We start from the raw sequence: 24,459 nt of genomic DNA on the forward strand, positions 1-24,459 counted from the left end.
TTTCATCTTGGCCTGGCTCCCTCCCCTCCTTTCTCCTCCCTTCCCCAGCCAGCAGCAGCCTTCTGGGCTGCCTCCCCCCCAGCCAGCTGGTGTATGCTCAGAAAATCCAAACTCATTTCCATGTGAGTGGAGGGGGATATAATTAAGAAGTCCCCTTCCCCAAGTAGAAAGAGAGGGGAGCATCCTGCATGCCCAGGACTCACTGTTGGGGAGGCAGAATCAGACCAGCTTTAAGTGATCTCTGCCCACAAGATGCATAGGGCTCAGCTGCGCAGGCAACCTGATGACCTGGTGGTGACCCCCGGCAGGGTCCGGCCCAGTCCCTCTGCAGTCATCTGAACAGCCCCAGGAAGCTCTGCCGTCAGCTTATCTTTTCAGAGCCACATGTTTGCCCTTTGTAAAGAAGTCTCCTCTCCCTCAAACCAGAGAGGGTCCAGACCCTCCATCTCTGTTTCGGCCCAAGGTAACCATGGATGGGAAATCCACTTATCCAGTGCTTACTGGATGTCTATCCCCAGATGGACTGCACGGAGAGAAGACAGGTTGAGGAGGAAGGAGCAGAGGTGCATTGGGGCCTCCAAGACACACACACCTAGCTGGACTCGATTCACATACTGCAGAGACCACCAAAGACAGGGAACAGGCTGCCCTGGCCCCAGCCCCAGCTCCAGCCCTCTGTCCAGCTCCACAGCCAAGAAAAGGTTATCACCGGGAAGTTCTGCCTTACCATTCCATATTTGGTTTCCAGCTATCCCTTCTTTCTTCCCTAAGTGCTCCTAAGATACCCCAACAAGCCAAAAGGTGAAATCAGGATGCCTCCAGAGATAGTGCAGGACTAGGTTCCTGGCCTGCTGGGTAGGGCCAACAGCTTCATGATGCCCAGAGGTACACTGCCACAAAGAGAGGGAGGCTGTGGACAGTTGAACAGCCCCTCCCCAGTCCTATACCCAAGCCTGTGGCCCTGAGGCCAGCAGCACGTCCTGGCCCAGGCTGGCCTCCAAGAGTGACACTCTGTTTCCAGCCTCATCTGCTGAACTTTATGACCCCCAGTGTCTGCCCTCTCTGCAAGGTAAGCAAATTAAGAAATTGCCTGCCCTGCCTTTAAGAACTGAGAATTCAGAATTGATGATAACACTGCCCACGTGCACAGCAACTCACAACACACAACCCACTTCCACCTACGTTCTCCCTGCCAGTCCTACATTCTCTCCCTTAGTGAGCGAGAGAGCACATCCCTATATTAGAGAAGGAAACTGAGGCACAGGGAGGGAGAGAGATCTCCCCAAGCTCAGCTGATGGAGCCATGATGGGAACCTGGGTTTTCTGACTCCAATAGCAATAGCTAATGCTGAGGTTACTATGTGCCGTGAACGTTTCATAGCTTCGTTTTAATTCATTTCATCTTCGCAAGCTTAAGAGGTAGGTGCTATTATTTGGCTCCTTTTGCAAACATGGAAACCAAGGAACAGAGAGGGGATGAGATGTGCCCAAGGTCACACAGCTCATTAGTGAAGGGCTGGGACTGAAGTCCAGGCAGTCTCTCTGGGGCCCACACCCTTATCTTCTATATCATAACGCTCTCAATGCATCGCACCCTTCCGCTACTGCCTCCTGTGTGTGGCTGGATCCAAACGATCCTCAGAAAGACCCAGACAGGGGCCCAGGTTACCAGGTGCTGAACAGGAGGGCAGGTCAGGGGCTGGGCTCAGCCTCCCAAGAAACAGGGCAGCAGATGGAAACTGGGGCAGGTGCCAGGGAATTTTTTTCCAGGCTGGGGTGAGGGTGATGGGGTAGTGCCGAAGACTGTCCCACCTCATGTTATAGGGAGGGCCTCTGGCTGGGCTCCTCCATGCTCATCTCAGCACCTGCTTCACCCCAATTGACACCCCGAGCCAGCCAATCTAAGGGCAAAGGGCCAGCACCAGATGGCAGCCCACTCCTGGTTGGCTACAGGCAGCCAGGGGAGGTGAGAAGCGAGCCCGTGAAAGTGATTTGGGACAGTAACTCTATAGCGAAAGAGTGCAGCTAGAGTAAGGGCATGAAGGAGAACGGGTACCCAGGGTGGGGAGAGCACAGGGCCAGTGTTTGGCGTGGACTTGCCTGCCTCAGGTAGCACGGGGAAATCAAACCAGAATGGTGTAGGTGGTGACAGGAGCCTGCCTTCCTCACTGGGGCCCAAGGCTGGCTTTTGGGCCTGAACCAAGGACAGGGGCACAATCCGCACTCAGAGTCAATGATGGGAAATGGATCAGCAGAGGAAGCAACAGATGCGGACGCTGACAGGTTTGAGGGGGAGGCACAGTCCTGCCTTCCCCTTCCCTGCCACTCCACATGGGGGGAATAGGGGGAGGAGGCTGTGAGAAGGAGATGATGCGGGGGCTTCTATCTAGGAGAAACCTACCTTGTAGAGGTCTTCCCTGTGGGCAGTGGGGGCACAGCCAAATCCAAGAAGCCCCTTGGGGAGTCAGAGAAATGGACACACATAGACCTGAGGCCCCAAAGCCGCAAGAGGCCCTGGAAGCCTTCCCCAGCCTTCCAAGTAAGGCCTTTTAGGGCCATACTCAGAGCATTCCTCACACTCCAGGCTTCCTCTGACCCCTCCTCAGCGCTGATCCCATGGCTACACCTGGTCTTCAAAGGAGTGACCCACCCCTAACAAGAGGCCTGTGGGAGGTATAAGGAGCCCAAGCCCACGACAGCCCCTTCATGAAGCCTCAGAGCTTGGTGCCCACCTAGGACCTGCAGCTACTAATAATAGCCAACTCTTCCTGTCCCCCCATCACCACCACCACCCATTGCAGGGGCAGAGAGACCAGGGTGATCTGTCTTCAGGGCAGCTGTAGACAGCTCCAGCCCTGGGGGCCATGGGAAAGTACACTCAGTGTGACAGACAGCTGATTTTTCAAGAGAAGCTAAAAATGAGTTTTTGTGGAAACTCCCAATTTTAAAATATTTGCAAATCATTCAAAATTAAGATATTGATGGTCATGTAGGCCACATCTGAGAATTCCAACTTACTGTGTGCTCATGGTGTGTAGGCCCCTGTCTCACAGGCACAGGCATGGTCATAATAGCCTCAGCTACCACTGGACTTGGCCCAACTCAAGAAAGACCATGTAAGGGCTCAGGGCTGGACCAAGCGAGGCACGCAGAGGAAACCACCTCGGCTCATACAGACGCTAATACCACATCTCACCCTTCTCTCAGTGGTCTGCCCACCCCTAAACCTCTGACAGGATGTCCCCTCTAGTGCCTGCCCCTCCCCTCCTACCCCAGGCTTCCTCTTCCTTCTAGGCCAGCTCAGAGCCACCCTAAATGAAGAACTTCTCAGAATTGCCACCACCTTTCTTAGCTCTGAGGGCCAATACTTCCCAGCAGCATCCCATTCCTGGATCTCTGTTCTCTGTCCTAGTCATTCTAGATGCATTTTTATTTGACTGGCCCTACCCTAAACTGCTAAGATCGGAGTCTGGCCAGTCAAGTTGAGAGAAAAAAAGTAAAAATCCACAGGGGGATATTCAGTGATGAACAGGAGACTGGCAGAAGAGAGACCTTTTCTCCTTTTGTCAGGGCACTCAGCTCACTCCAAATCATGGTAAGTCCTCCCATGGCTTCCAAGGGCAGCCCGGTATCCCTAGCCCCAAAACTCTGCCCATATGTCACTGGGCTTGTGGCGGGAGTGCCACCTGGTGGCCACTTAAGAACAGAGTCTTAGCAGAGACCAAGCGTGTAGGTAACACAGTTGACCCTTGAACAACATGGGTTTGAACTGCGTGGGTCCACTTACACGTGGATTTTTTTTTTTTTAATAGAAACTACAGTGCTACACAGTCCTATGCCCGGTCAGTTGAGTCCTCATATGCAGAACAGCAGTTTCCGGGGGCAGACTGTAAGTTATACGTGGATTTTCGACTGCACAGAGGGTCAGCACCGCTAACCCCGCTTGCTCAAGGGTCAACTATATACACTCCCAAGCCTTTCTGGAGACAAACTCTTCCCTCCACTCCACCCTACTCCCTCTCCTGCCCGCCCCACTCAAAATCCATCTCTGAGCCTCCATTCTCAGTGCCCAAGGCCTGAGGCAGAGCAGGATCTTGTGGGAGTCATGCGGACAAGACTCAAGACTCCCACAAGACTCAAGACTAACGAAGTCTCCTGACCAGACATGGCTGGGAGGCCAAAGATGAAGCCCCAGCTTGATCACTGACCCAAGTTAAGCAAGACCCTACCCCAGGCCAGGCCTCCATTTCTTTGTTTACAAAATGAGAAAAAGGAGCTAAATCAGCAGTTCTTCTATCTCCTATCTGGACCAGAGTAGACAAAGCTCTCTCATTCTATCTTCTGCATTTCCTTCTTGTTTGTAGGCTGAAATAAACATGCTTTTAAATCTCTGGAGGATGGACGGTGTCGCAGGACCCACCCAATTCTGATGTGATCCTTGGGCCTGCTGGGGCCACCTGAGTGAGGAAAAGAAATGCATGCAGACATGTGGTTTCCCACAAACAGTTCACTTTCTTTCATGGATACCGTGATCCAAGAATCCCAATTCTTGGGGTCAGAAGTAACTCTCAGAGGTCATTCAGTCCAACCTGGGAGCCCCTCAAACAGCCCTTTTGGACGTCATGTAGCCTCTGCTAACATACCTCCAGTGGCGATGAGCTTAGCCACAAGGCAGCCTTGCCCCTCTTATTTAGCTCTGACACAAAGTCTTCTTCCCCAGTGGAAGACTTCTACCCATCGGTCCTAAATCTATCCTCCAAGGCTACACAGACCACGTCTAATCCCTCTTCCTGGAATAGAGCCCTTCAGGGATTTCAACACAGAGGTCATGTCCTTCTAAATCTACTTCTTTTTCAGGGTAAATAACCCCAGTTCCAACTAGGTCCCCCGTGGGGCTTTGCTTGGTCTCTCTAATCCTGGTTGGTTCCTACAACATCATCAGCCAGTCATTTAACAAACTTCTACTGAGGCTCTCCTAGGTGCTAGGCAGTCTGGTTTATGACCATCTCCTTCAAAGGTCGGTGTCAGATCAGAACACAGCACTTAGAAGAGAGATGGAGGAGTAAAGGGCTGGAAAGGTGGAAAGTAAAGGGCTCCTATTACAGTCCCTCCAAAGGCACTGCCTCCTTGGGCTGAGACACGGGGCTGTTAAATCCTGTTGATCTTAGCCTAGGGTCATCCTTGAGCCATTCCCATCTATCAGCAGTGGCTTTCTGAGATACTGGCTGAGAAAGATTGAGTGTGAATCTGGGTTCAAGTGGGGAAGAAATGAGACCCCATCCTGCAGAAGAGCAAATGGTTTTCTAGTCCCCACCACAGGACCTCAGTGTCCCTGTTACTCTCCCTCTTGCTAGGGATGCCTAATTGTCAGGATCCGGACTCTTTCGGTCATCTAGAACATTCACCAGTCCAGCTCTGAGTGCCTTGGCATCTCAGATATACACATTGTCAACATCCACTTATATAAATTGAGGGGAAATATCAAACAGGACACAACTGAGGCTCCAAGAGGTTAGGTTCTCTGTGGAAAAGAGACCTACAGCTCAGTCAGTCTGACTTAGAAGCCTGATTTCCCTCCAGGACTCAAGCTGCCACTTCCAGGAAGGATGAGTGGTGAACAGACCCTCAGTCCCTCTGAGTAGCTTCCGACCTGCCAGCCAGGCACAAGGTCCCAGGTGGGTGCACTGATGGAACTGTGCTGATACAATCCCACCCAAGTCCTAGAAAGACCAGTTTCCCAGCACAGTCACGTCCGGTTAACAGGAAGCACTCATCTGTAAATGGGGATAATAATGTCTACTTTTCAGGGTTGTTATGAGGATCAACTGAGATGGCATATTGATGCCTAGCTCAATGACTGGCACAGAGAGGGTGCTTGATAAGTGAGCACCATTGCACTGCATTGCTGTGAGCCGCTTTTGCCAAGGTAGAATAGGGCAGTGCCTGGGTCTCTGCAAAATGCATTTCAAGCATAGAGGCCGAATTCTGTCACCAGCAACTGCAGAGGCTACAGGAGCGAAACGCGGCTGAGCCCAGGGAAACCAGGGGCACAGCCGAGCTGACCCCACCCCAGCCCAGGGCCAGAGGGGGTTTGCAGAGGCTGGGTAAGCAGATAGAGGGAAGCCTAAATACCACCCCCCCACCCCCACCAAACATTCACTGCCAAGTCTGTGGCAGAGGTAACAAGAGGCCACCTCAGGGTAGGACTCAGAGCTTGGTCGGGGGCCCAGGCCATATGGGGCTGAGGCAAGGAGCAGAACCAGGGCCCATGTGCCCAGCAAGCTGTGCCAGCCCAGCCCATGCCAGCCCAGCCAAATCTGAGTTATATCAGGAGAAGGGATCTGTTCAGAAAACTCACCCATCTCTGCATATTTGCATGTTCTATTTTGGGGTCTCTTCCTTTTTTTTCCCCTTAGCTTCCTAGAAAAGTTCTCGTGATCAATTCCAACTTCACCTCTGCTGAACTGCAAAAGCTCACTCTCAATCCCATCTCCCCTCCAACTACCCTCTCCCTGGAAAGGTACTCCAGAGTTCTCTGCCCTCCCTGCCTCCACTGCTCCCACATACTCAAGGCCTCAACCCCTGCAACTGAGCTCTGTGATACGTCCCCAAGGTCACCATGGCTAAAGGAGTCAAGTCAAAGGTCAGCCCCTGCTCACAACGTTTCTCTGTGGCATTCCACACCACTGACCATGCCCCACTGTCCAGTTCTCTGCACTCCGTCAGCTCTGATGACCTCTGCTCTCGCCTTCCCAGAGGCAGCACATCTCCCCCTTCCACGCCCATGCCCATCAGGCACTATCTCCTAGAAAGTCTAACTCCTTAGTGGGCATCCCTTTTCCTCTACCTTTCCCCGGAAAGTTGGATTCCCTTTGCACTTGACACAGGCCCAGCCTTCAACTTGAAACTTCCTGATCATTATCTCCATCCTAGAAACTTGCACCTGTCTACAAGACATCCCCACCTGGCCATCCCATGGCACCGCAAGCTCAGTATCTCCAAAACTGGTCTTGCACTCCAGATCCCACCCCCACTCCCTCATTCTTGCTGCACCACCATCTACCCACTCACAACCTGCCTGCCCCCCCCCCCGATCGAGTCCTTCACATCTCACCTCCCTCTCCTCCGCCCAGCTCCCCCACTGCAGCTCTAGTCGAGACCCCCACTGTGTCCCATCCGGAGGCAATGGGCCTCCTAGCTGGTCTCCCACTACCAATCTCACTTCCCACAAATCCAGCCTCCACGCAGCTGTCAGATTCTCTCACACACGAGTCTGGTCCTCCATTGCCCTGCCTAGAGCCATCCTAGGGGTGCTCTTTGCCTTCAGGATGAAGCCCAAGCTCCTCAGCCTGATGAGACCCACACACCGCCTCCCACTTCTCCACACTCAGAAGGCAGCAGCGGGAAGGGTGCCGCCTCTGGAGTAAGACCTGAGTTTCCAAGGCCGATTTGCCCACTGCCCCACCATGAGACTGTGCACAGATGATCTCACCTCTCCTCCTTGGTGTCTCCATCGGATAAATGGAGCTAATCATAACACACTCACCTTTCCCAAGATGTGATATCAACACTAACTCCTGAAGTCTCCCCGCCCCACCACTCCTCTCCTTCCCAGCTGCCACACTGCCCGTCACACACTGTCAGTTCTAAGAGCATAACAGCTTCCTCGCTGGTCTCCCCTCCTCAAGCTCGCCCCACTCCCCATCTATTCACACACAGCAGCCAGCTGCCTTTCTAAGATGCAAGCCTGACTCTCTCCCCTGATTCAAATTCTCCAGTGACTTCCCACTGTCCTTAGGATAAGTCCAAACTCCTTGCATAGCTGAAAGTGATCTAGCCTCTGCCTACCTTGAAGTCCACCCTCACACACAGGGCTCCAGGAGCTGTGTCCTCTCCTCTCCCAGCCCACCCTGCACGTACACCTCCCTGCCCGATTCCTCCTCACCTGCTGCAGGTCTCAAGTCAGACGCCACCTTCTCCAAGCAGCTCTCCCTCACACACAGCCCCACCCTAACCCAAGTGAGTGCCCCTTCCTATGAGCTCCAAGCCCACAGGATCTGCCCGGCCCACTCTCATCAGGCTTTAGTGTAAACATCTGTTGGTCTGTCTTCCCAATGGCATGGCTCTGTGAGAGCAAGGACCTTGTCATGTTTACCTGGCACAAGGCAGAGACTGAATGAATGTTTGTTGAAAGGGTAAAGCAGACAATGGCAAGGAAGGAGTCCTTGGCCCATGGAAAGCCCCAGGCTCGGCGGAGGAACTTACCAGACTCAACATATATTATTTAAAACATGGCTACAGGAAGCAAAGCCAACATGCCAAGACCCTGGAGGAAAAAGCTGACAAAGAAGGGAAAGGGAAACCGTGGGACAGTTCAATTCTGGGAAACAGTATAACTGGTACTTGGGAGTCAGTTCCAGGGACAGGGCAAGGTCACCCAAGACTTTCGCAGCATAATGGGCCGGGGGAGTTAAGGAGCCCCCGCACAGTCCCTGGGGGCAGGGTACAAGTTGCCACAGAATGGAAATCGGCCCTAGGCAGGCTGTATCACGGGCACGGGAAGGGCTGTGTCAGCCCCATTTGACCACAGCAGGCCTGTGAGGATGGAACTGGCCTTTATTTCCATCACAAACCAGAGACATCAGGTTCAAAGAGCTTCCTGGTCTTTGCTCCTGACCACGAAGAGGCAGCTGGGTTCCAGGCAGACCACTGAGGCACAAAGACTGGCACCAAGAAGCCTGGTGAGCTCTGAGTCTCTTCAGCCAATTCAAACACCCCTCAGCGTTAACTCTAGGATGGAGAGGGACATGTGGAGACTTCACATTTTCTGGCAGGCCGCTATTCCAGTTATGGCCTGCGGTTCAGGCCATATCTGGAATAGGGGGGCCTCCCAAGTACCTCTCTTTAAGAGTATCACTGATAGATTGGTGGTCATCCAGAGAGAGAAACAGGACGTGCTGGGGACCAAAACCAGGAGGACAGGTCAGAGGACAAATGAATGGCTACCACTCTCCTGAACTCACGGAGCCCAGCTCACAGAGCAGAGGGAGCAGGCCTGTTCTGTGTGGTCCCTCAAGACAGAAAGGGGGCCAAGGGGTAAACGCTCTGGGGAACAAAGGACAGAGCAGGCAGTCCTTATCCGTGGTAAAACTTCTGTCCCGGGGGTGACAAGTAGGAGACGAACGACCGTGATTGTGGATGCTGTGGATGAAACCTCTGGCAAGAGGACACAGCAGGAGCAGACCTCTGAGCAACTTCCCACCGAGACACCAGCTGAAGGACTGTTTTCCTGACAAAGTAGTCAAAGCACATGAAAGCCACTCGCTCAACTTGGACATGTCTGCGACGTGCCAGGGAACACTGTGCCAGGGGAATGAGAGCTCGGGCAGATGGAGCAGCAGCTCGGGGGTTCGTGCCCTCTCTTCAGTATGAAAGCTGGGCCCTGTTTGTGTTGGTGGTGTTGTTTAGTATTGTTATTTAACTGCTCTTGTATTTACATCTTCAGGAGAGAGAAGAGGACCCTGCCTCCTGGCATGGCTCTGAGGCCTGGATTCTGGCATCATTACAGAACAGGCATCAAAGAGTGCCTGGTGAGACTAGGCCAGGGGAGGGACAAGAAATCTTTTGAAAGCCTTTGGGAGAGGGAGCGATGTGGAGGGTGAGCTTCCCCGACCTGCTGCCCCGGAAGTCCACCTGGCCCCTCCTGAGACCGGTCACCTCAGAAGCACAGCCTCTTCTGGCCACAGCTGTAACACAGCAGCCACATGGAGACTGGGCAGCAGTCCTTGGGCACATCCTGAGGATGCCACGCCCAAAGCACCAAAGGCTCTGGGGGCTACCGCTGGAAACTTCTGCCAAAATACCAGTGTGGGCATCACGCAGCATCTCAGGATGTGGATCTAAAATTCTCCACCCAGGGACCAGAAGCAGGGACCAGCTGTGCTCCCTGATGCCACGGCACCAAAACCTGCACACCATGCTTGCCCCACTGCCTCTACCAGCTCAGATCAGCCAGAAAGGCCAAGCACTGGGCAAAGCAGAAGGTCGACCATCAGGTGTATTGGGGAGAGGAGGGATGGGGCACCTTCAAGAGTGCTTCCCATGGGCAGCGGCCTTGGCAGTTTGCTGGGGGCTCAGGAGGAGCAGGGAGTTCATGGGGCTCCTCCGGCAAAGATGAGCTCCAGGGCCGCTTGGATGTCCCCCCCAGTGGCTTGCAGGGCCCGCAGGCTCAGCTCATCATCCTGGATGCCCATGTCACGCAGCTGCTGCAGCTGGGGCTGCCACTGGCTCTGCAGAAAGACAGGACAGGCAGAAGCTGTTAGTTAGGTTCCTACAGTGACTTGCTTATGTCTGTCCTTTCAGGGGGAGAGAGAAAGGTGGGTTCCCCCAGTAAAGTTGCTGATGTGAAGTTCCATACAACACAGCGCTTCTAGGAGAACTACACGAGAGGCCTGAGGGTTTAGAGAACAAGTTACAGTAAAAGTCTTTCCAATAAAAAAGGGGAAAATGTAACATAAGGATCAAAAGAGAAATCACAAAGTACTCAATGTCTAAATTTCAAAAGATTAAGTTTCTTTCTCCTGCTGTATGTATAGACACACACACAAACGGGTGGGGGGGTACATTTTTAAATTAACTTCGCTTTTTACTATGATACACAGTGAAAAGTCTCGCTCTCGTCTACTCCTCTCCCTACCCCGATAACGTATTTTATTTTCTTTGAAGAAATATGAATATATATTCCTATATTTACCCTTTCCTTACACCCCTCCTTTTTTTTCCCCAACATATTAATGTATCCTAGAGAGCTCCCTATGCCAATACATAAAGAACTTTTTAATAACTGTATAACATTCCAACTTGTGGATGTCCTGAAATGTACACTGGGCTGTTCCCAGTCTTTGCCATTACAAACAACACTGCAGTGACTGACTGTGTACAAATCTCATCCTCTACATGCACATACATCTTCAGGATAAATTTCGAGAAATGGGAATGCAAGGAATTACACAGCTTTAAGGAAGTACAGCCAGCTGTACTTCCTTCTTCATGAATAGTCTGTTCATGTCTTTTGCCCATTTTTCTATGGCGTTCTTGGTCCTAAACCACAAGAACTTCTATAGTTCAGGGAGGTTTTGCCCTTTGTCTGATACATGCAGATTTCTTGCCCGGTTTGTTATTAGCTTTCAGACTTCGCTTGTTTTTTTTGTTGGTTGGTTGGTTGGTTGGTTGGGTTTGATTTGCTATGCAGCAACGTTCACATTTATTAACTCAAAATATCTTTTACTCTTTATACAATGGTTCCTCGATTTTGACTTTCAGCTACGAAAGTCCTTCTCTACCATAAGGGTTTAAAGAAATTTCATATTTTCAAAGCTTCATCAATATCTCTATCCCATGCAGAAGGAAGTGCACACCTGAGGGAAAAGGCTGTGTTCACACTATGGGAAGGAGAAGGCAGTGGGGATGAAATGCAAATTCAGAGAAGTAGGCAGTTAAGGGTGAGGATGTGCTGGGCTTTTAAAAAACCGCACAAACCAACTCAAACTCATGTTACAGGCCAGGGAGACACATGAAAGCTTCTGAGCTGGAAAGCAGAGTGAACAGGCATCAGGATGGGGAAGATGAAGGAACGGAAAAGACCAGCTGTCCACGAGTCCTGCTCCCGTTCCCCTCACTGTCCACCAGGGCCATGTGGGCTGCCGAAAACCACACGGGCCTGACCCTGTCTCTATCACTAATGGCTTGATGACCGTGGACAAGTTCCAGAAATGACCTTCATGCCGCAGGCTTAGGAGCAAAGGAAAGAGAGTGAAGCAAACAGCCTGTGCACAGAGGCATGCAGTACAATGTGAACCCCTTAGGTCATGCACTTAGCTGCTAGCTAAGCTTCCACATTCCGCGAGGCAGGGGAGATGGTGTCACTCGCTGCTTAAAATCTTCCACGGCTCCCTGGTGACCACAGGACAAGACTAATCTCCTTACGCAGGCACCCAATGAGGCCTTCACACTCAGGCTCCTGCTCTCCTTTACTCTGGCTCCATCTCAGGATCTTCCCCACAAGGACACCGCCTTCTGGGCTTGCCTATTTGAGTTTTGTCACCTGTACCTCCACATTCACTCAAACAGGTGGCTGTGTCTACCTGGACACCATGTCCCCTCAACCAAACACCCCTTCCCTGCCTGGCTAACCTCTAACTAATTCTTTGACAGTCAGTCCAAACACCCCTTCCTCAGAAAAGGTTTCCCTGACCTAGGCCCTCACCTCAAGCCTGGGCTGGGCTTCTCGCCCTGTTGCTCCCTCACTGCAGCAACTGCCTGGCACCCCTCCATGGCAGGGATGAGCGCTGGCTCGTCTCTACCCCAGGAGCTGGACCCAGGCCCGGTATAGACATGCTCAAGGCTCAGTCACCGCTCACAGAATGGATGAGTTGTCTCTTCAATTAAAACTGCCACAAGTATTCAAACCAGGTGGTCAGCGGAGCCAGGCCGTGGTCACTGGGTGCAGGAGTGGAAGCCACAGGGACAACTGCCCGTGCTGGGAGCATCCTGTCCTGTCACACTGCCACGTCCCAGCTGTTCCTGGAGCAGAGCAGGCCAAGTGGGAAGGGCCTCCAGAGAGCAGAAGAAAGCTCAGTGTCCAAAGGAACTAAGAAGCCATGTGAACATCAGGAGTGGGGAAGACTGACCTGAAGGCTGGGCTGCCCGGAGGCCTGCAGCGCATGCTGGAGAGCTTGGCTGAAGAGATCATTGGTGATGGGCGTCCCTGACTGGACGCCAGATGACACCGGGGAGGTCCCTGAGGAATGGCCCTAGAGACAAACCAGGGTCAGCACCACGCTCAGAGACACCTCAGTCTCCCAGCACATACCCACTGCTGTCACATCACCCAGGGTGCCCCTGGGTGCCCCACGACTGCCTCCCAGCAGGGGTCTGCATGAGACAACCACACAGAGGTACCCAAAAGCTCTCTACGTGGGCGGGAAAGGTTCTGTTCTCTTTTGCTCCAGGGAGATGGAATGGAGCCCCCGACCTAGCCTAGGACCCAGCACTGGGAGAGATGGCCTTGCAAGCTGGAGTGACCGTCACCAGGAACGCTTAAGCCTGTGATGTCTGGCCGCTTTCAGGGACAAGTAAGGGTGTCTTATGTGACGGAAGGTTCTTCCAAAGTGCTGGCAGGAGTTAATCAGGCCCGTGATGAAATCAGGCCCAGACTTCTAAGCCCTAAAGGCTGGTGACGGGAGGTCGCCTGAGCTGCAGTGGGAAACCCACCAGGCTCCAGGTAGGGTTCGGCTCAAAGCAGATCCAGCACCAGGATCAGCAAAGGTAAATCCATTCTACCACTGGGACCTTCTCCCTTAGGGGCCTGGCCTTGATCTTCCCGCCCTCTCTCCATACCTGGGTGCCAGGAGTTGGCGTGTGAGAGCTGCTCTCCGGAGTGCTGGCCAGGGCCAGGGCGGTGGCCAGCTCGCTCTGGGTGATAGGCCGGGGCCCGGCAGCTCCACTGTACCCCAGGGAAGCTGGGCGGGAGCTGGGTGTGCTGCTCGAGGGCGTGGACCTGGCGCTCTGAACAAGAGAGGCACTAAGAATCAGGGAAGCAGCCCTGTGACATTCTCAGATGAAGCCCACCCCCGTTCCAGGAACAGTTCTTGGGGAACTTCCCCAAGCTGCCAGGTTCAGACAGCAATAGTATGACATAGCTGGGTCACCAAAGGGCCTCCGATCCTCTCCCAGCTGGGGCGTGCCAGGTCCCAGGGAGAGGTGCATCCCCAGCGCCATCTCCCCCAAATGGCAGGCAGCCAGGCCACTTACTGGGTGAAAGTCATCCTCATCATCAGAGAGCCCTTCAAACAGGAAGCCACCTGGAGGAGGGAGAACAGATTTCAGGAGGAAGAACAGAGGCAGAGGCGCAGCTCCAGAATCTCAGCTCTAGTTACTCTCCAAATTCATATTTTCATCTCTCCCCTCGGAAAATTACAGGACAGATGCACTCCTTGACTCAAATTGAGAGTTCCCAAGGAACGCCCTCTGCCAGCACTATACATAGCTGCTGAGTAAAGCAAACCCCTGGACCACTGCCCGCTCCCGAGGGGGCCTGCGTTCCACTGTCCTGGGGCTCACCTGGCATATCCCGGTACGAGCTGGAGGGCATGCCCCGGGAAGAGGAGTCGGCCCCCGGCAGCGGGGTGCTGCCTGCCACCGAGTGCAGAACCAAGACAATGGCATTGACCAGAGCCGGGTGAGCAGGCACTAACCTGAGATGGGGCAGGAAGAAACCCAAGTGTGACTAAGAAGGAAAGAGCACCCTTGGCCATGACAGGAATTCTGGGTGCCCCTAACAACAATCAAGTCACCCACGCCTGCCCTTCAATATCCCAGTCTTCAGCACCTCCCTCCAGTCGGCTTGTGCTCCTGCTGCTCTGTCCCCAGGAACAGCAAGGCCTTCACCCCCGGGCACCCCTGCAGATGCTTCACCTTCCCCTCTGGCAATGCATGATGGGACATGCACAGCCCAGGAGGCTCAGGGTCAGTTTTTGGTCTGGACTCCACCACTACTTCACTGGGCAATCTTTGACAGGTCCCTTTTCTTTCCAGGCTTTGGCTGTTTTCTTCACTTGCAAATAAGGGGACACAACCTCTACTGTCCCTTCCAGCTCTAAAATTTTGGGATGTATGCACCTGTGTCTTTCCCAGCTTAAAATCCTTCAAAGGCTCCCTAATAGCTACTGAATGAGATCTAAAGTGAGCATGGCCTGCAAAGCCACCTCCCTCAGAACGCTGCTTCATCCCAACATCTCTGCATGCCCCGCCCTTGGGCTTGTTATTCCCCCCATAGCCCTTGCTCCTTCTCACCTCCTGACACATTTAGAAGACAGATTTGGGGGATGGGCTGCAAGAGCAGAACCCAGGGCGACGATTAGGTTTCTGGCCCGACCATGAGGAGAGATAGGGTCCCCTTAATAAGATGGGTATACTTACGTATCAAGCATGTTGGGATCAGCAAAGACAGAGAAGAGGTCCTTGTCCTGGAGAACCCCTGAAGGAGAACAGGGCTCACCTCAGAGACTGGAAATTTAGCCAGATCCAGTGGGGAGAAGAGACTTTCAGGCCTCAGAGCAACCGGCTTAACAGGGACACAAGACTACAAAGCAGCCCTCCCGAGAAGAGGGGGAAACAAAGCCCCAGCAGCACAACCACGTGCTCTCCATCTTGCTCCCTACTTGCCCCCCCCCCCATGTAACTTAGGTTACATGCTGTGTACCACTACACCAGCCTCTTTCCCCCTTATCTCTGGGTTCTTCCCTTATCCATCAAGGTGTGCAGGAAGTCCTCCCTGATGGCTGTGGTTTGGGCTAACAGCTGCCCTCACATGGCTTCCTCATAGTCTCATTTCTGATGTTAGGCCATATTTTCGCTGTGGGACTGACAACTCTTGGAGGGCTGGGTGTATGGAATACATCTGGATTATTCCCCCTCCAGCCACAAGACCAGTGATTCTTCACAAGATGGTCAAAGGTTCTTTAAGGTCATTGCCTCCTCCTGGTTGCTCCTTCTCCAACAGCTCCTATTTCCTTAAGCTCAGCCTTGCACTTACCAAGAGCAATGGGGTCACTGCTGAGGCCTGGGGTGGCCACAATGATCTGATCCAGAGATTCCTTATTGCTGAGCATCTTAAAGACCTGCAAGAGAAGTGGGGAGGGCTGAGCACTCCAACTAGCTCAATGCACTCAGCAAATACCCACACTCTGCCGAAGTACTTCCTCCCTCTAAGTGCTTGCACATATGCAATGGGACAGTAGCCCCAGGAAACAGATGAACCTCTTTTTTTCTCTGAGATCATGGCTTACTGGAGGGGAAACAAACAATATAAAAGCAAGAGCACAATAAACCTTCAATCTCTGGTCTTTTCCCCCATTTACAGTTCTAGTGCTTCTAAAATAAAAGCTCTCATTAAAAGCCCAATAACAAAGGTTTCTCTAGATCCCAAAAGTCCTTTTCAATCTCCACACAATTACCATTTCACATTTATATATATTGGGAAGTTTGCAGCTGTATTAATCTTATTTATTTATTTATTTATTTATTGCGGTACGCGGGCCTCTCACTGTTGTGGCCCCTCCCGTTGCGGAGCACAGGCTCCGGACGCGCAGGCTCAGCGGCCATGGCCCACGGGCCCAGCCGCTCCGCGGCATGTGGGATCTTCCCAGACCGGGGCACGAACCTGTGTCCCCTGCATCGGCAGGCGGACTCTCAACCACTGCACCACCAGGGAAGCCCTGCAGCTGTATTAATCTTGATTATCGACTCTCCTATAGAAAGACATCAGTGCATTTTCCCAGTGAGGAAATCCTGGTAAGGAGTGGCGGGCAGGCAGTTCAGTCAAAGTCAAAGAATGAGGCCCAGCAGAAACAGTATATGCATCCTTTGCTGTAACCATATGCACTCCATGAGGCCAATGTCAGGAGAGGTTGTATCATTATCATTAGAGGGAATCAACAATGCCTAGCCCAGAGCCTCTTTGGGGGAAGATAGGGCTCTACTGAGACCCACAGACATGGCAAAAACTCCCCAAGGAACTCTTGGGAGCCTTGGCAACCAGCTTCCAGCTCCCTCTCTACACCACTTCAACCCCTCTCCAGCAGTCCTGGCAAGCATCTTGCAGGGGGCTCGGCACATACTCACCGCCTCCCTGTAGGAGGAGCTGCTGTGCAGGGCAGTGTGCAGCACCCGGAACTCCCGCAGGGCAGCCACTTTGTCCACAGGTTCTGGGGACAAGACACTCAGTTACCCTACAACCCGGCCCTGCCCCTGCTGCAGACGCACAACATCACTTCAGCAAGTGCCCAGATGTAGGTTCCCTTCCCTCATCACCCCACTAAAAATGGGCACCCGATCAGAAAAAAACATTTACGCCATAGATGTGAAAACTGCACTCTCTTTTAAGTATCTTCAGTAGATAAACAAATTCAAGTTCCAGCAGAGAGGAATCTTACCACATGAAAGAGACTGTTCTGATCAATATCCCACTGCAGGAGTTCTAGGCTTTTCACATTTGAAAAGGAGGAGGGTATAAGGAACTCAGCAGACTTTTGTGCAATGATTTAAAATAAGTGCTGCAAGCCATCTGAACAATATGGAGCTATGTTGACACAATATGTTAAGAGAAAGAAATAGAACATAGTTGTATGTGCATTCTCTAGTAAAACTTTGTGATGTGTGTCAGTGTGCACGTGGGCCAAGGCTGGAAGGGAACAAGCTAGGGTGACAGGATCAGGGGTAACTCTTTTCTTTTGGATATTTTCTTTCAGGCCTCTGTAATATTATTTTGATTAAAAAAAAAACAAATACAACAATGACCAAGAAAACACTGTACTTCTAGGGTTCTTAACAAACTCATCACATGTCCAAAAACAAGCATGTCACTGGGACTCAAAGCTCCTTTTTGATCTTTGGACACAATGACTCATATATATGGGAAAGTTTAGCAGTTGTCTTAGTTTTACTTGGTCACTTTACTATTTAGGACATCAGCCCATCTCACAGGTAAAGAAATTTGGGTAAAAGAAGGGGGAGTAGGCAGGAAGAACACCCTCGGTCACACTTTTAAAAGTGTGGTGACCCTCACCCAAAACGGCTACTTGTGATTATATGGACTGTGTCCTGCCCAACTCCAGACGCACCATTCCCAGAGCAAGGTGAACAGCACCCCTAGGGTTCAGTGTGGCAACCACATCCTTACCTATAGCTCTAATCATGAGGGTTGTCTCTTTTGAAAAATATTCACCTCAAGTAAATTACCTAATTTATTCATTCAACAAACCTGTGCTAAGCATTTACTCCATGGTTTTGGAGTAAATCTTGTTTTGTGCAAGGCACAGGAATACAAAAAGTGAGAGTCCCTGCCATCAAGGAACTTAACAGTGGGAGAAATGAGACTGAATTAAACACACACACACAATTACAAAACACCATGCTGAGGACTTCAACAGAGGCACGGACCACAGCAAGGGCATTAGGAACATGGAGGCAGACAGCCATTACTGAGAGGGAGGCCCACACAGAGCTACCTCCCAGAAGAAAACGTTTGAGAGGGATATATAAGGTAAAGCAGATGTTTACTGGGAAGAGAAGGTATTCCAGGCCTAAGTGAGAACGAGTGCAAAGGCATGGAAGAATATAAGAGGTGCTTCAAAGGAACAGTAAGTCGTTCTTGGTGGCTGGAGCCCGGGGTACACACCCCTGCTCAAACAGCAGGCCTAAGTGAGATCCTAAAGGAATTTGTAACCCTCTGCGGAGAACCACCGAAAGGATCCAGGTGGGAAGGAAGAAACTGACACCTTTTCCTCCTACAGGATTTAATCTGGTGGGAGATAAAAGAAATGTGCTTGCTTTTGGAAGAACACTCAAGGATAAAATACCTAAAATGCTGTCACAAAAGTTTGTTTTCAAATCCAAAAGTTTATTTTCACCTCCCAACAAAAAGTCCGTTTGTTTCAAAAATAAATCTCCAGGCAGAAGGAGGGATGAAAAGGACTCAAAATCTTAAGCCCACAATCAGCTAAGAGTTATGCTTGTCTCTTTAACATCACTGGGCTAGTTTCACCCTTTGGAAGTGAGAGGCAGCCAGCTCAGTGGAAAGAACACGGGCTCTTGAGCCAGGAAAACCTGGATTCACATCCCAGCTCTTACATTCATTTTCTAAGCAGGTGACCTTGAATAAATACCTTTCTAACCCTCTTTTTCTTGTCTATAAAATGCTAATGCTGTTACCCTACCCTGCTGAGCCACTGTAATGATTAAATGAGATATCGAAGAGAAACAATCTGGCTGGAAGAAGCAACAAATGCTACTTTCCTTCTGTCAATCCCCTCCAGCCAAAGATCAGAGGGGTACACCTACAGTTGAGCAAGTTGCGTTTACTGCTCTTACAGAGAGAATGCCACCACGAGAACCATGGGGCATCTCAATAAGAGGGAGTCAAAAGAACTTATAGGATTTGGGCTTTGGTTGGGTGACTTGGCGGGTGAAGTTTAAGGAAGCAGGGTTTTGCTCTGGATTAGAGGCTGTCAGGAAGTGGGGGTGATTTTATGATCACGTAGCTTAATAATTCTTATCTAGAAGGAAGGAAAACTAGCGCAAGATGAAAGCTGTAATTGGTAAAGCAGCAGCAGTAATTCATAATAGCCAGGATAGAGGGATATTTGGTCATTTTTGTGGTTTGGACAATGTTCATGTTTTTGTCTCTGCTCAGAAATGAGAAGAATCTTGTTTTTGTCTCGATCCATTACAGTCCCAGAGTGAGTGGCCTTGTAGATGCTGGTGACCTGTGAAACTGTTCATGTTTCAAGGCCTAGCTGAAGGCCAGGCCAGCCCCCAGATGTCAGAGACTGCCTTTCTCTCTCTCACTTCCCATCAGGGTACAAAAGAAGATCTCTTTGTCCTTTATGTTTAGAATTGAAAAGAGGAAAAATTTCAAGCTGATAACCAGTCTAAGCAATCGTGAACATTATTAAAATATGTCAAACTGCCCGTTTCTAACAAAGCTAATCTCTTACACAGCTTAGCCTTATCTTTGGGGAGGCTTTTAAAACACAGAAGCAAAATTTAAATTCCAAGCAGCACCTTTTATTAATAAGTCAAAAAAGCATTAGAGGCTTTGTATGTTTTCTCCAAGAGCTACTTTCATACCACTCGAATATTTTCAAACTTCAGGAAAATAAATTATCAGTATAGCAGGAGTGAGGTGACTGAACAAATCACCGCCTGCAACAGTTTGTGCGAAGATTTGCTAACATGAGAGCACACTACAGCATTTAGAGGAACGCAGGGAGTTTCCAGCTTTTTTCTAATGAGAACAACAATAACAAAAATACAAAGTTCACTCCCTAAGGGAATTTAAATAGACACATCCTCCCCACCCCATTAAAACAGTGGGTAATGAACTTAAAAGTAGAGAAACAAATCCCTTTCTGTTAGTGGCACTGGCAGCAAGATCAAAATTGTACTCTGTTAATCAATGTGGTCTAATCCAATAAGTAATAAAGATATCCTCTATTATCATCTCAGTAAATCACCCCTTTGTTCCACCCAGGCCCTTGCGTCAAGAACACACACAGACCCTCCTTCCCTTGTAGATATTACAGAAGCCCTGCCTGTCTAACAGACAGCACTCTCTCACCTGGTTTCTGATCAGGCTCAGGCCAGGACTTGCGCAGAACATGGACTGTGGACCCAGGCTGAATGCCATAGAAGTCAAGGGTCTGATCATCTTTTAGCTTCCGGCCACAGTAGATCAGATCTAAAAAAAAAAAGAACTGTTCATTTATATTTTGCTCCTCAAAACAATTTAAATGATTTTTGTCCCCTAAGAACCTTATCTTGATTGGAAGATAGCTAGAGAATGCTATACGCTTTTAAAAGTACTCTTACTTAATAAATACATTTTTAATTTTTTTTATTTGGCTGTGTTGGGTCTTCGTTGCTGCACGCAGGCTCTAATAGTGGCGAGCGGGGGCTACTCTTCCTCGTGGTGCGCAGGCTTCTCATTGCGGTGGCTTCTCTTGTTGCGGAGGACGGGCTCTAGGCGTGCGGGCTTCAGTTGCTGTGGCATGTGGACTCAGTAGTTGTGGCACACAAGCTTAGTTGCTCCGTGGCATGTGGGATCTTCCCGGACCAGAGCTCAAACCCGTGTCCCCTGCATTGGCAGGCGGATTCTTAACCACTGAGCCACCAGGGAAGCCCAATAAATACATTTTTTTTTTAATAAATACATTTTAATAACAACCATTAGCGAGCACAAACTGATAAAACACAGAATCTATGCAGGAAAACTCCAGAGCTTAACACCATGGAGACTGCTCCATTTAAATGAATGGGAAAATGCAACAATAAAAAAGGATGAACCCCATATTTTTATGACTGAAAACACACTTTTTGCCAGCTTATACCATTTTGTCAGTTTATATGACATTGAGTTTGTAATATAATTTAATTATATTCACTTTCACTGCCGGGGCCTGGGTTCAATCCCTGGTGGGGGAACTAAGATCCCGCAAGCCACGCAGGGAGGGGAAGGAAGGGAGAGAGGGAGGGAGGGAGGAAGGGAGGGAGGGAAGAAGGAAGGAAGGAAGGAAGGGAGGGAGGGAGGGAAGAAGGAAGGAAGGAAGGAAGAAATTATACTTAAATTCCTTCTTCCTCCACTTAGAATGCCCTTGCCATCTGTCCTTTTTCACTGCCTTCCCTCTAACCAACCAACCAACCAACCAAAAATCCTTCTAACCACCCCTTAATACCCAGCTCAAATGCCATATACTGAGGGGCTTTCCCTAGCCAGCTCCTCCTTCCTAACCTAAATTCTTTTTTTTTTTTTTTTGGCTGTGCCGGGTCTTAGTTGCAGCACGCAGGCTTCTTAGTTGGGGCATGCGAATTCTCAGTTGCAGCACGCATGCAGGATCTAGTTCCCCGACCAGGGATTGAACCCAGGCGCCCTGGATTGGGAGCACGGAGTCTTACCCATTGGACCACCAGGGAAGTCTCCCTACCCCAAACTCTTGCTCTATCAGAGAAATAATTCAACAATGTCATAGTTAAGGAATGTTGTGATAAAGCAGCTCAGTATAACGAAGGACTAAAATGGCAACAATAGTTTCATTATGATTTGTGTTTCTATTCACCCAACAACAATCACTTCCATTATGATTTGTGCTTCCATTCACCCAACAACAATCAACTCCCTGGAGCGTTAACATTAGGAGACAAATCCCAAACTCTTAATTTACCCTTTAATTCCAGAATTATTCTCCACCAAAAGAGATCAGAGCAGCAGCCCATCCTTAGTCCACAGAGACTCACCGATCAGTTCGGGGTCTGGAACAGACTCCTGGAGTTTGCCAGCAATGAGCTGCTTCAGAAATGAAATACTATAGCCTCCCAGTGAGTATTCCCCGAGCTCTGTCTCTGGCAACCGAAGAATAGATTTGGGGGCAAGTGGCTGGTCAGCCAGCTTCACTGCCAGGTGCCAATCTGAGAGAGACATCCTCTCTCTTTCGCGCTCTCTCTTTCTCCCTGTAAAGGAACAAAGCCTTAGTGGTTAAAGGACAGACCACCACCCTACACCGCCCCCACCCCACCAGGGGGCTGAATGAGAGGTAATTCAGGGTGACACTTGGAAAAGCGCAAGATGCAGCATCAGGAGGCCAGAACTAGAACCTGGGGTCCTCTCTTCACTCATCCTATGACAGACAGCAAGGGACTTCAGCTCTCTAAGCCTCAGTTTCTTCAGCTTTAAAGTGGACATAAAAATATAACGCCAGGGGCTTCCCTGGTGGCGCAGTGGTTGAGAGTCCGCCTGCCGATGCAGGGGACACGGGTTCGTGCCCCGGTCCGGGAAGATCCCACATGCCGCAGAGCGGCTGGGCCCGTGAGCCATGGCCGCTGAGCCTGCGCGTCCGGAGCCTGTGCTCCGCAACGGGAGAGGCCACAACAGTGAGAGGCCCGCGTACCGCAAAAAAAAAAAAAAAAAAAAAAAATGTCATGTTAATAGGAATGCTGTGAGGTTCAAATGAGATCATCCAACACTCTCCCTTATGTACACTCCGTGTTTCTTCATCAACTCTTGCTTTAACTACCACACAGCTTTACAACAAGCTCCCTGCCTCTGGCCTCTCCCTACCAAATATCCATGCTGCCACCCAAGCCATCATTTTATTTTTTATTTATTTATTTTCGGTACGCGGGCCTCTCACTGTTGTGGCCTCTCCCGTTGCGGAGCAACAGGCTCCGGACGCGCAGGCTCAGCGGCCATGGCTCACGGGCCCAGCTGCTCCGCGGCATGTGGGATCTTCCCGGATCGGGACACGAACCCGCGTCCCCCGCATCGGCAGGCGGACTCTCAACCACTGCGCCACCAGGGAAGCCCCCAAGCCATCATTTTAAAACACAGATCTGATCAAGTCACTCCTCTGGTTAGAATGCCTCCAATGACTCCAGACCACCTCTATGAATAAGTCTAAACGGCACAGCCTGGCTTTAAAAGACATTCACAACTGTTCTCTCTGCCAGCCTTCCTCTTCAAGAGCTCTGGGCTGCCCCACCCTCCCCAAGCCTGGATTCAAAACAAAGCTCTCCCCCACTTTATACCTCCACTCATCTGCTAACTCTGCATGTAACTCCTCTTCTCTCTTCCATCTCTAAGCAAACTCCCATCAAGACCAACCCAAATACAACCTCTCCTGTCCCTTCTCTCTTCCCTCTATTGTTGTCATATTCCCTCATGGCAAAGGGTTACAAATATCTATTTACTTCTCAATCTCCCCCGCATCCCATTCTTAGAGGTTCTTGAAAGCAAAGACCAGAATTTTTGCTCGCTACTGTCCCAATGCCCAGTACTTATGTGCCCAGAAAATGAATCAAAAACCTGAGGGAAGAACCTTGTAAGGCAAGATAAGCCCTTGCTATTATCATTATTGCTTCCAAAGTGGCTTCTTTGTAAGAGGAAACAAAAGGCTTCAGAGGCTGCCCAGCAGACCCTAAGGCATCCTCAAACCGTCCATCTCCAGGTTTATGGCAGGGAAGGAAATGGGGCTTTTAATCTACCATATCTCATTTAATCCTCACAACTGTTCCCTGAAACAGGAATTCTCATTTACATTCTACAGACAAAGGAACCGAGATTCAGAAAGGTGAAGTCAGTGGCCCAAGGTCACTGATAGTTTATATTGGGACAGGGACACTACCTTTTGAGTAACGACCCCACCGCTCCCACGGGACCAGCTAACTAGTCAACACACGTCGAGCCCGCGCGACCCAGGACCCAGCGCCCTCACCCGTCCCGCGGAAGGAACCCGGCCGCAGGGCCGCCGGTGTAAACACTCACTCAGGTCCTCTCGCCGGAAACAGGAAGCTCCGCGCTGCATTCTGGGAGTTGCAGTTCCTACTGTGGCCCCCGCCCCTTTATAAATAGGCAGCCTGCAAGTGGCACTAGTTGAAAAGCTTCCGATTCCAGGGAGGGCGTGGCTCCTCCGCGGTTTGAAAGTTCCGGCGCGAGAGCGTCTTCGTGCTTCCGTCGGAGAGGAGTCTAGAGCTGTCAGTGTTCCAAGGCGCGGGTCACGAGAGCGGGGCTTGGCGTGAGGTTTACAGCCCTGCGATTCCCCCACTGTCCTGGGACGCATGCAGAGTCCTTCGGTTACTCCGGGTCCTTACAGCGCCGCAGGTGGGAACTCCCACTGCCGGGCTCTTGGGCACATCGCGGACCCCGGATCCCCTCCTGCCTCGACCCTTCGCTCCCAGAGGGCCCTTTCCCGAGCGGCCTCTTCAGACACGCCTCAACCTTGCAGCCGTCACCAGAAAACGGCCTGCCTTCGGGTGAAGTCAGCCTCTTCTGTGCTTCTCGCCTCTGGCTTCTCGTGACGACCCTACCTTTGAGGGCATACCAGGAACCCAGCGATGACTTCCTCCAAA

At 50.9% G+C, this 24,459-nt stretch overlaps 1 protein-coding gene across 3 annotated transcripts; it reads right to left on the bottom strand.

The window, feature by feature from the left end:
- Nucleotides 1–10,063: 10,063 nt before the first annotated feature.
- Nucleotides 10,064–23,928, bottom strand: UBL7 (ubiquitin like 7). 3 transcript variants are annotated; one of them, XM_082836424.1, is made up of 11 exons: nucleotides 23,876–23,928; nucleotides 21,853–22,065; nucleotides 20,180–20,299; nucleotides 16,684–16,766; nucleotides 15,596–15,680; nucleotides 14,980–15,037; nucleotides 14,122–14,255; nucleotides 13,813–13,862; nucleotides 13,399–13,566; nucleotides 12,690–12,812; nucleotides 10,064–10,289 (listed from the first exon to the last, which is right to left on the bottom strand). In XM_082836424.1, exons 1-11 carry the CDS (start codon nucleotides 23,913–23,915, stop codon nucleotides 10,152–10,154), a joined length of 1,212 nt encoding a protein of 403 aa, XP_082692550.1. In that variant the 5' UTR covers nucleotides 23,916–23,928; the 3' UTR covers nucleotides 10,064–10,151. The 3 variants fall into 3 exon arrangements, with proteins under 3 accessions (XP_082692550.1, XP_082692551.1, XP_082692552.1); XM_082836425.1 differs by having other exon boundaries at nucleotides 23,826–23,890; XM_082836426.1 differs by lacking the exon at nucleotides 23,876–23,928 and adding an exon at nucleotides 23,736–23,812.
- Nucleotides 23,929–24,459: the final 531 nt, after the last annotated feature.

Source organism: Leucopleurus acutus (genome assembly GCF_964270905.1).
Source record: "Leucopleurus acutus genome assembly, chromosome: 1".
Classification (NCBI taxonomy): Eukaryota; Metazoa; Chordata; class Mammalia; order Artiodactyla; family Delphinidae; genus Leucopleurus; species Leucopleurus acutus.

Bases quoted from the DNA above. Each gene is read 5' to 3' on its own strand.
- UBL7 (XM_082836424.1), bottom strand. From the start codon at position 23,915: ATGCAGCGCGGAGCTTCCTGTTTCCGGCGAGAGGACCTGA. The intron at 12,813-13,398 runs GTATGGAGAGAG...GTTTGTCTCTAG, and splicing joins CGCCAACTCCTGGCACCCAG to GGCCATTCCTCAGGGACCTC. The intron at 10,290-12,689 runs GTCAGTCTTCCC...GTCTTTCTGCAG, and splicing joins CCGGGCAGCCCAGCCTTCAG to AGCCAGTGGCAGCCCCAGCT.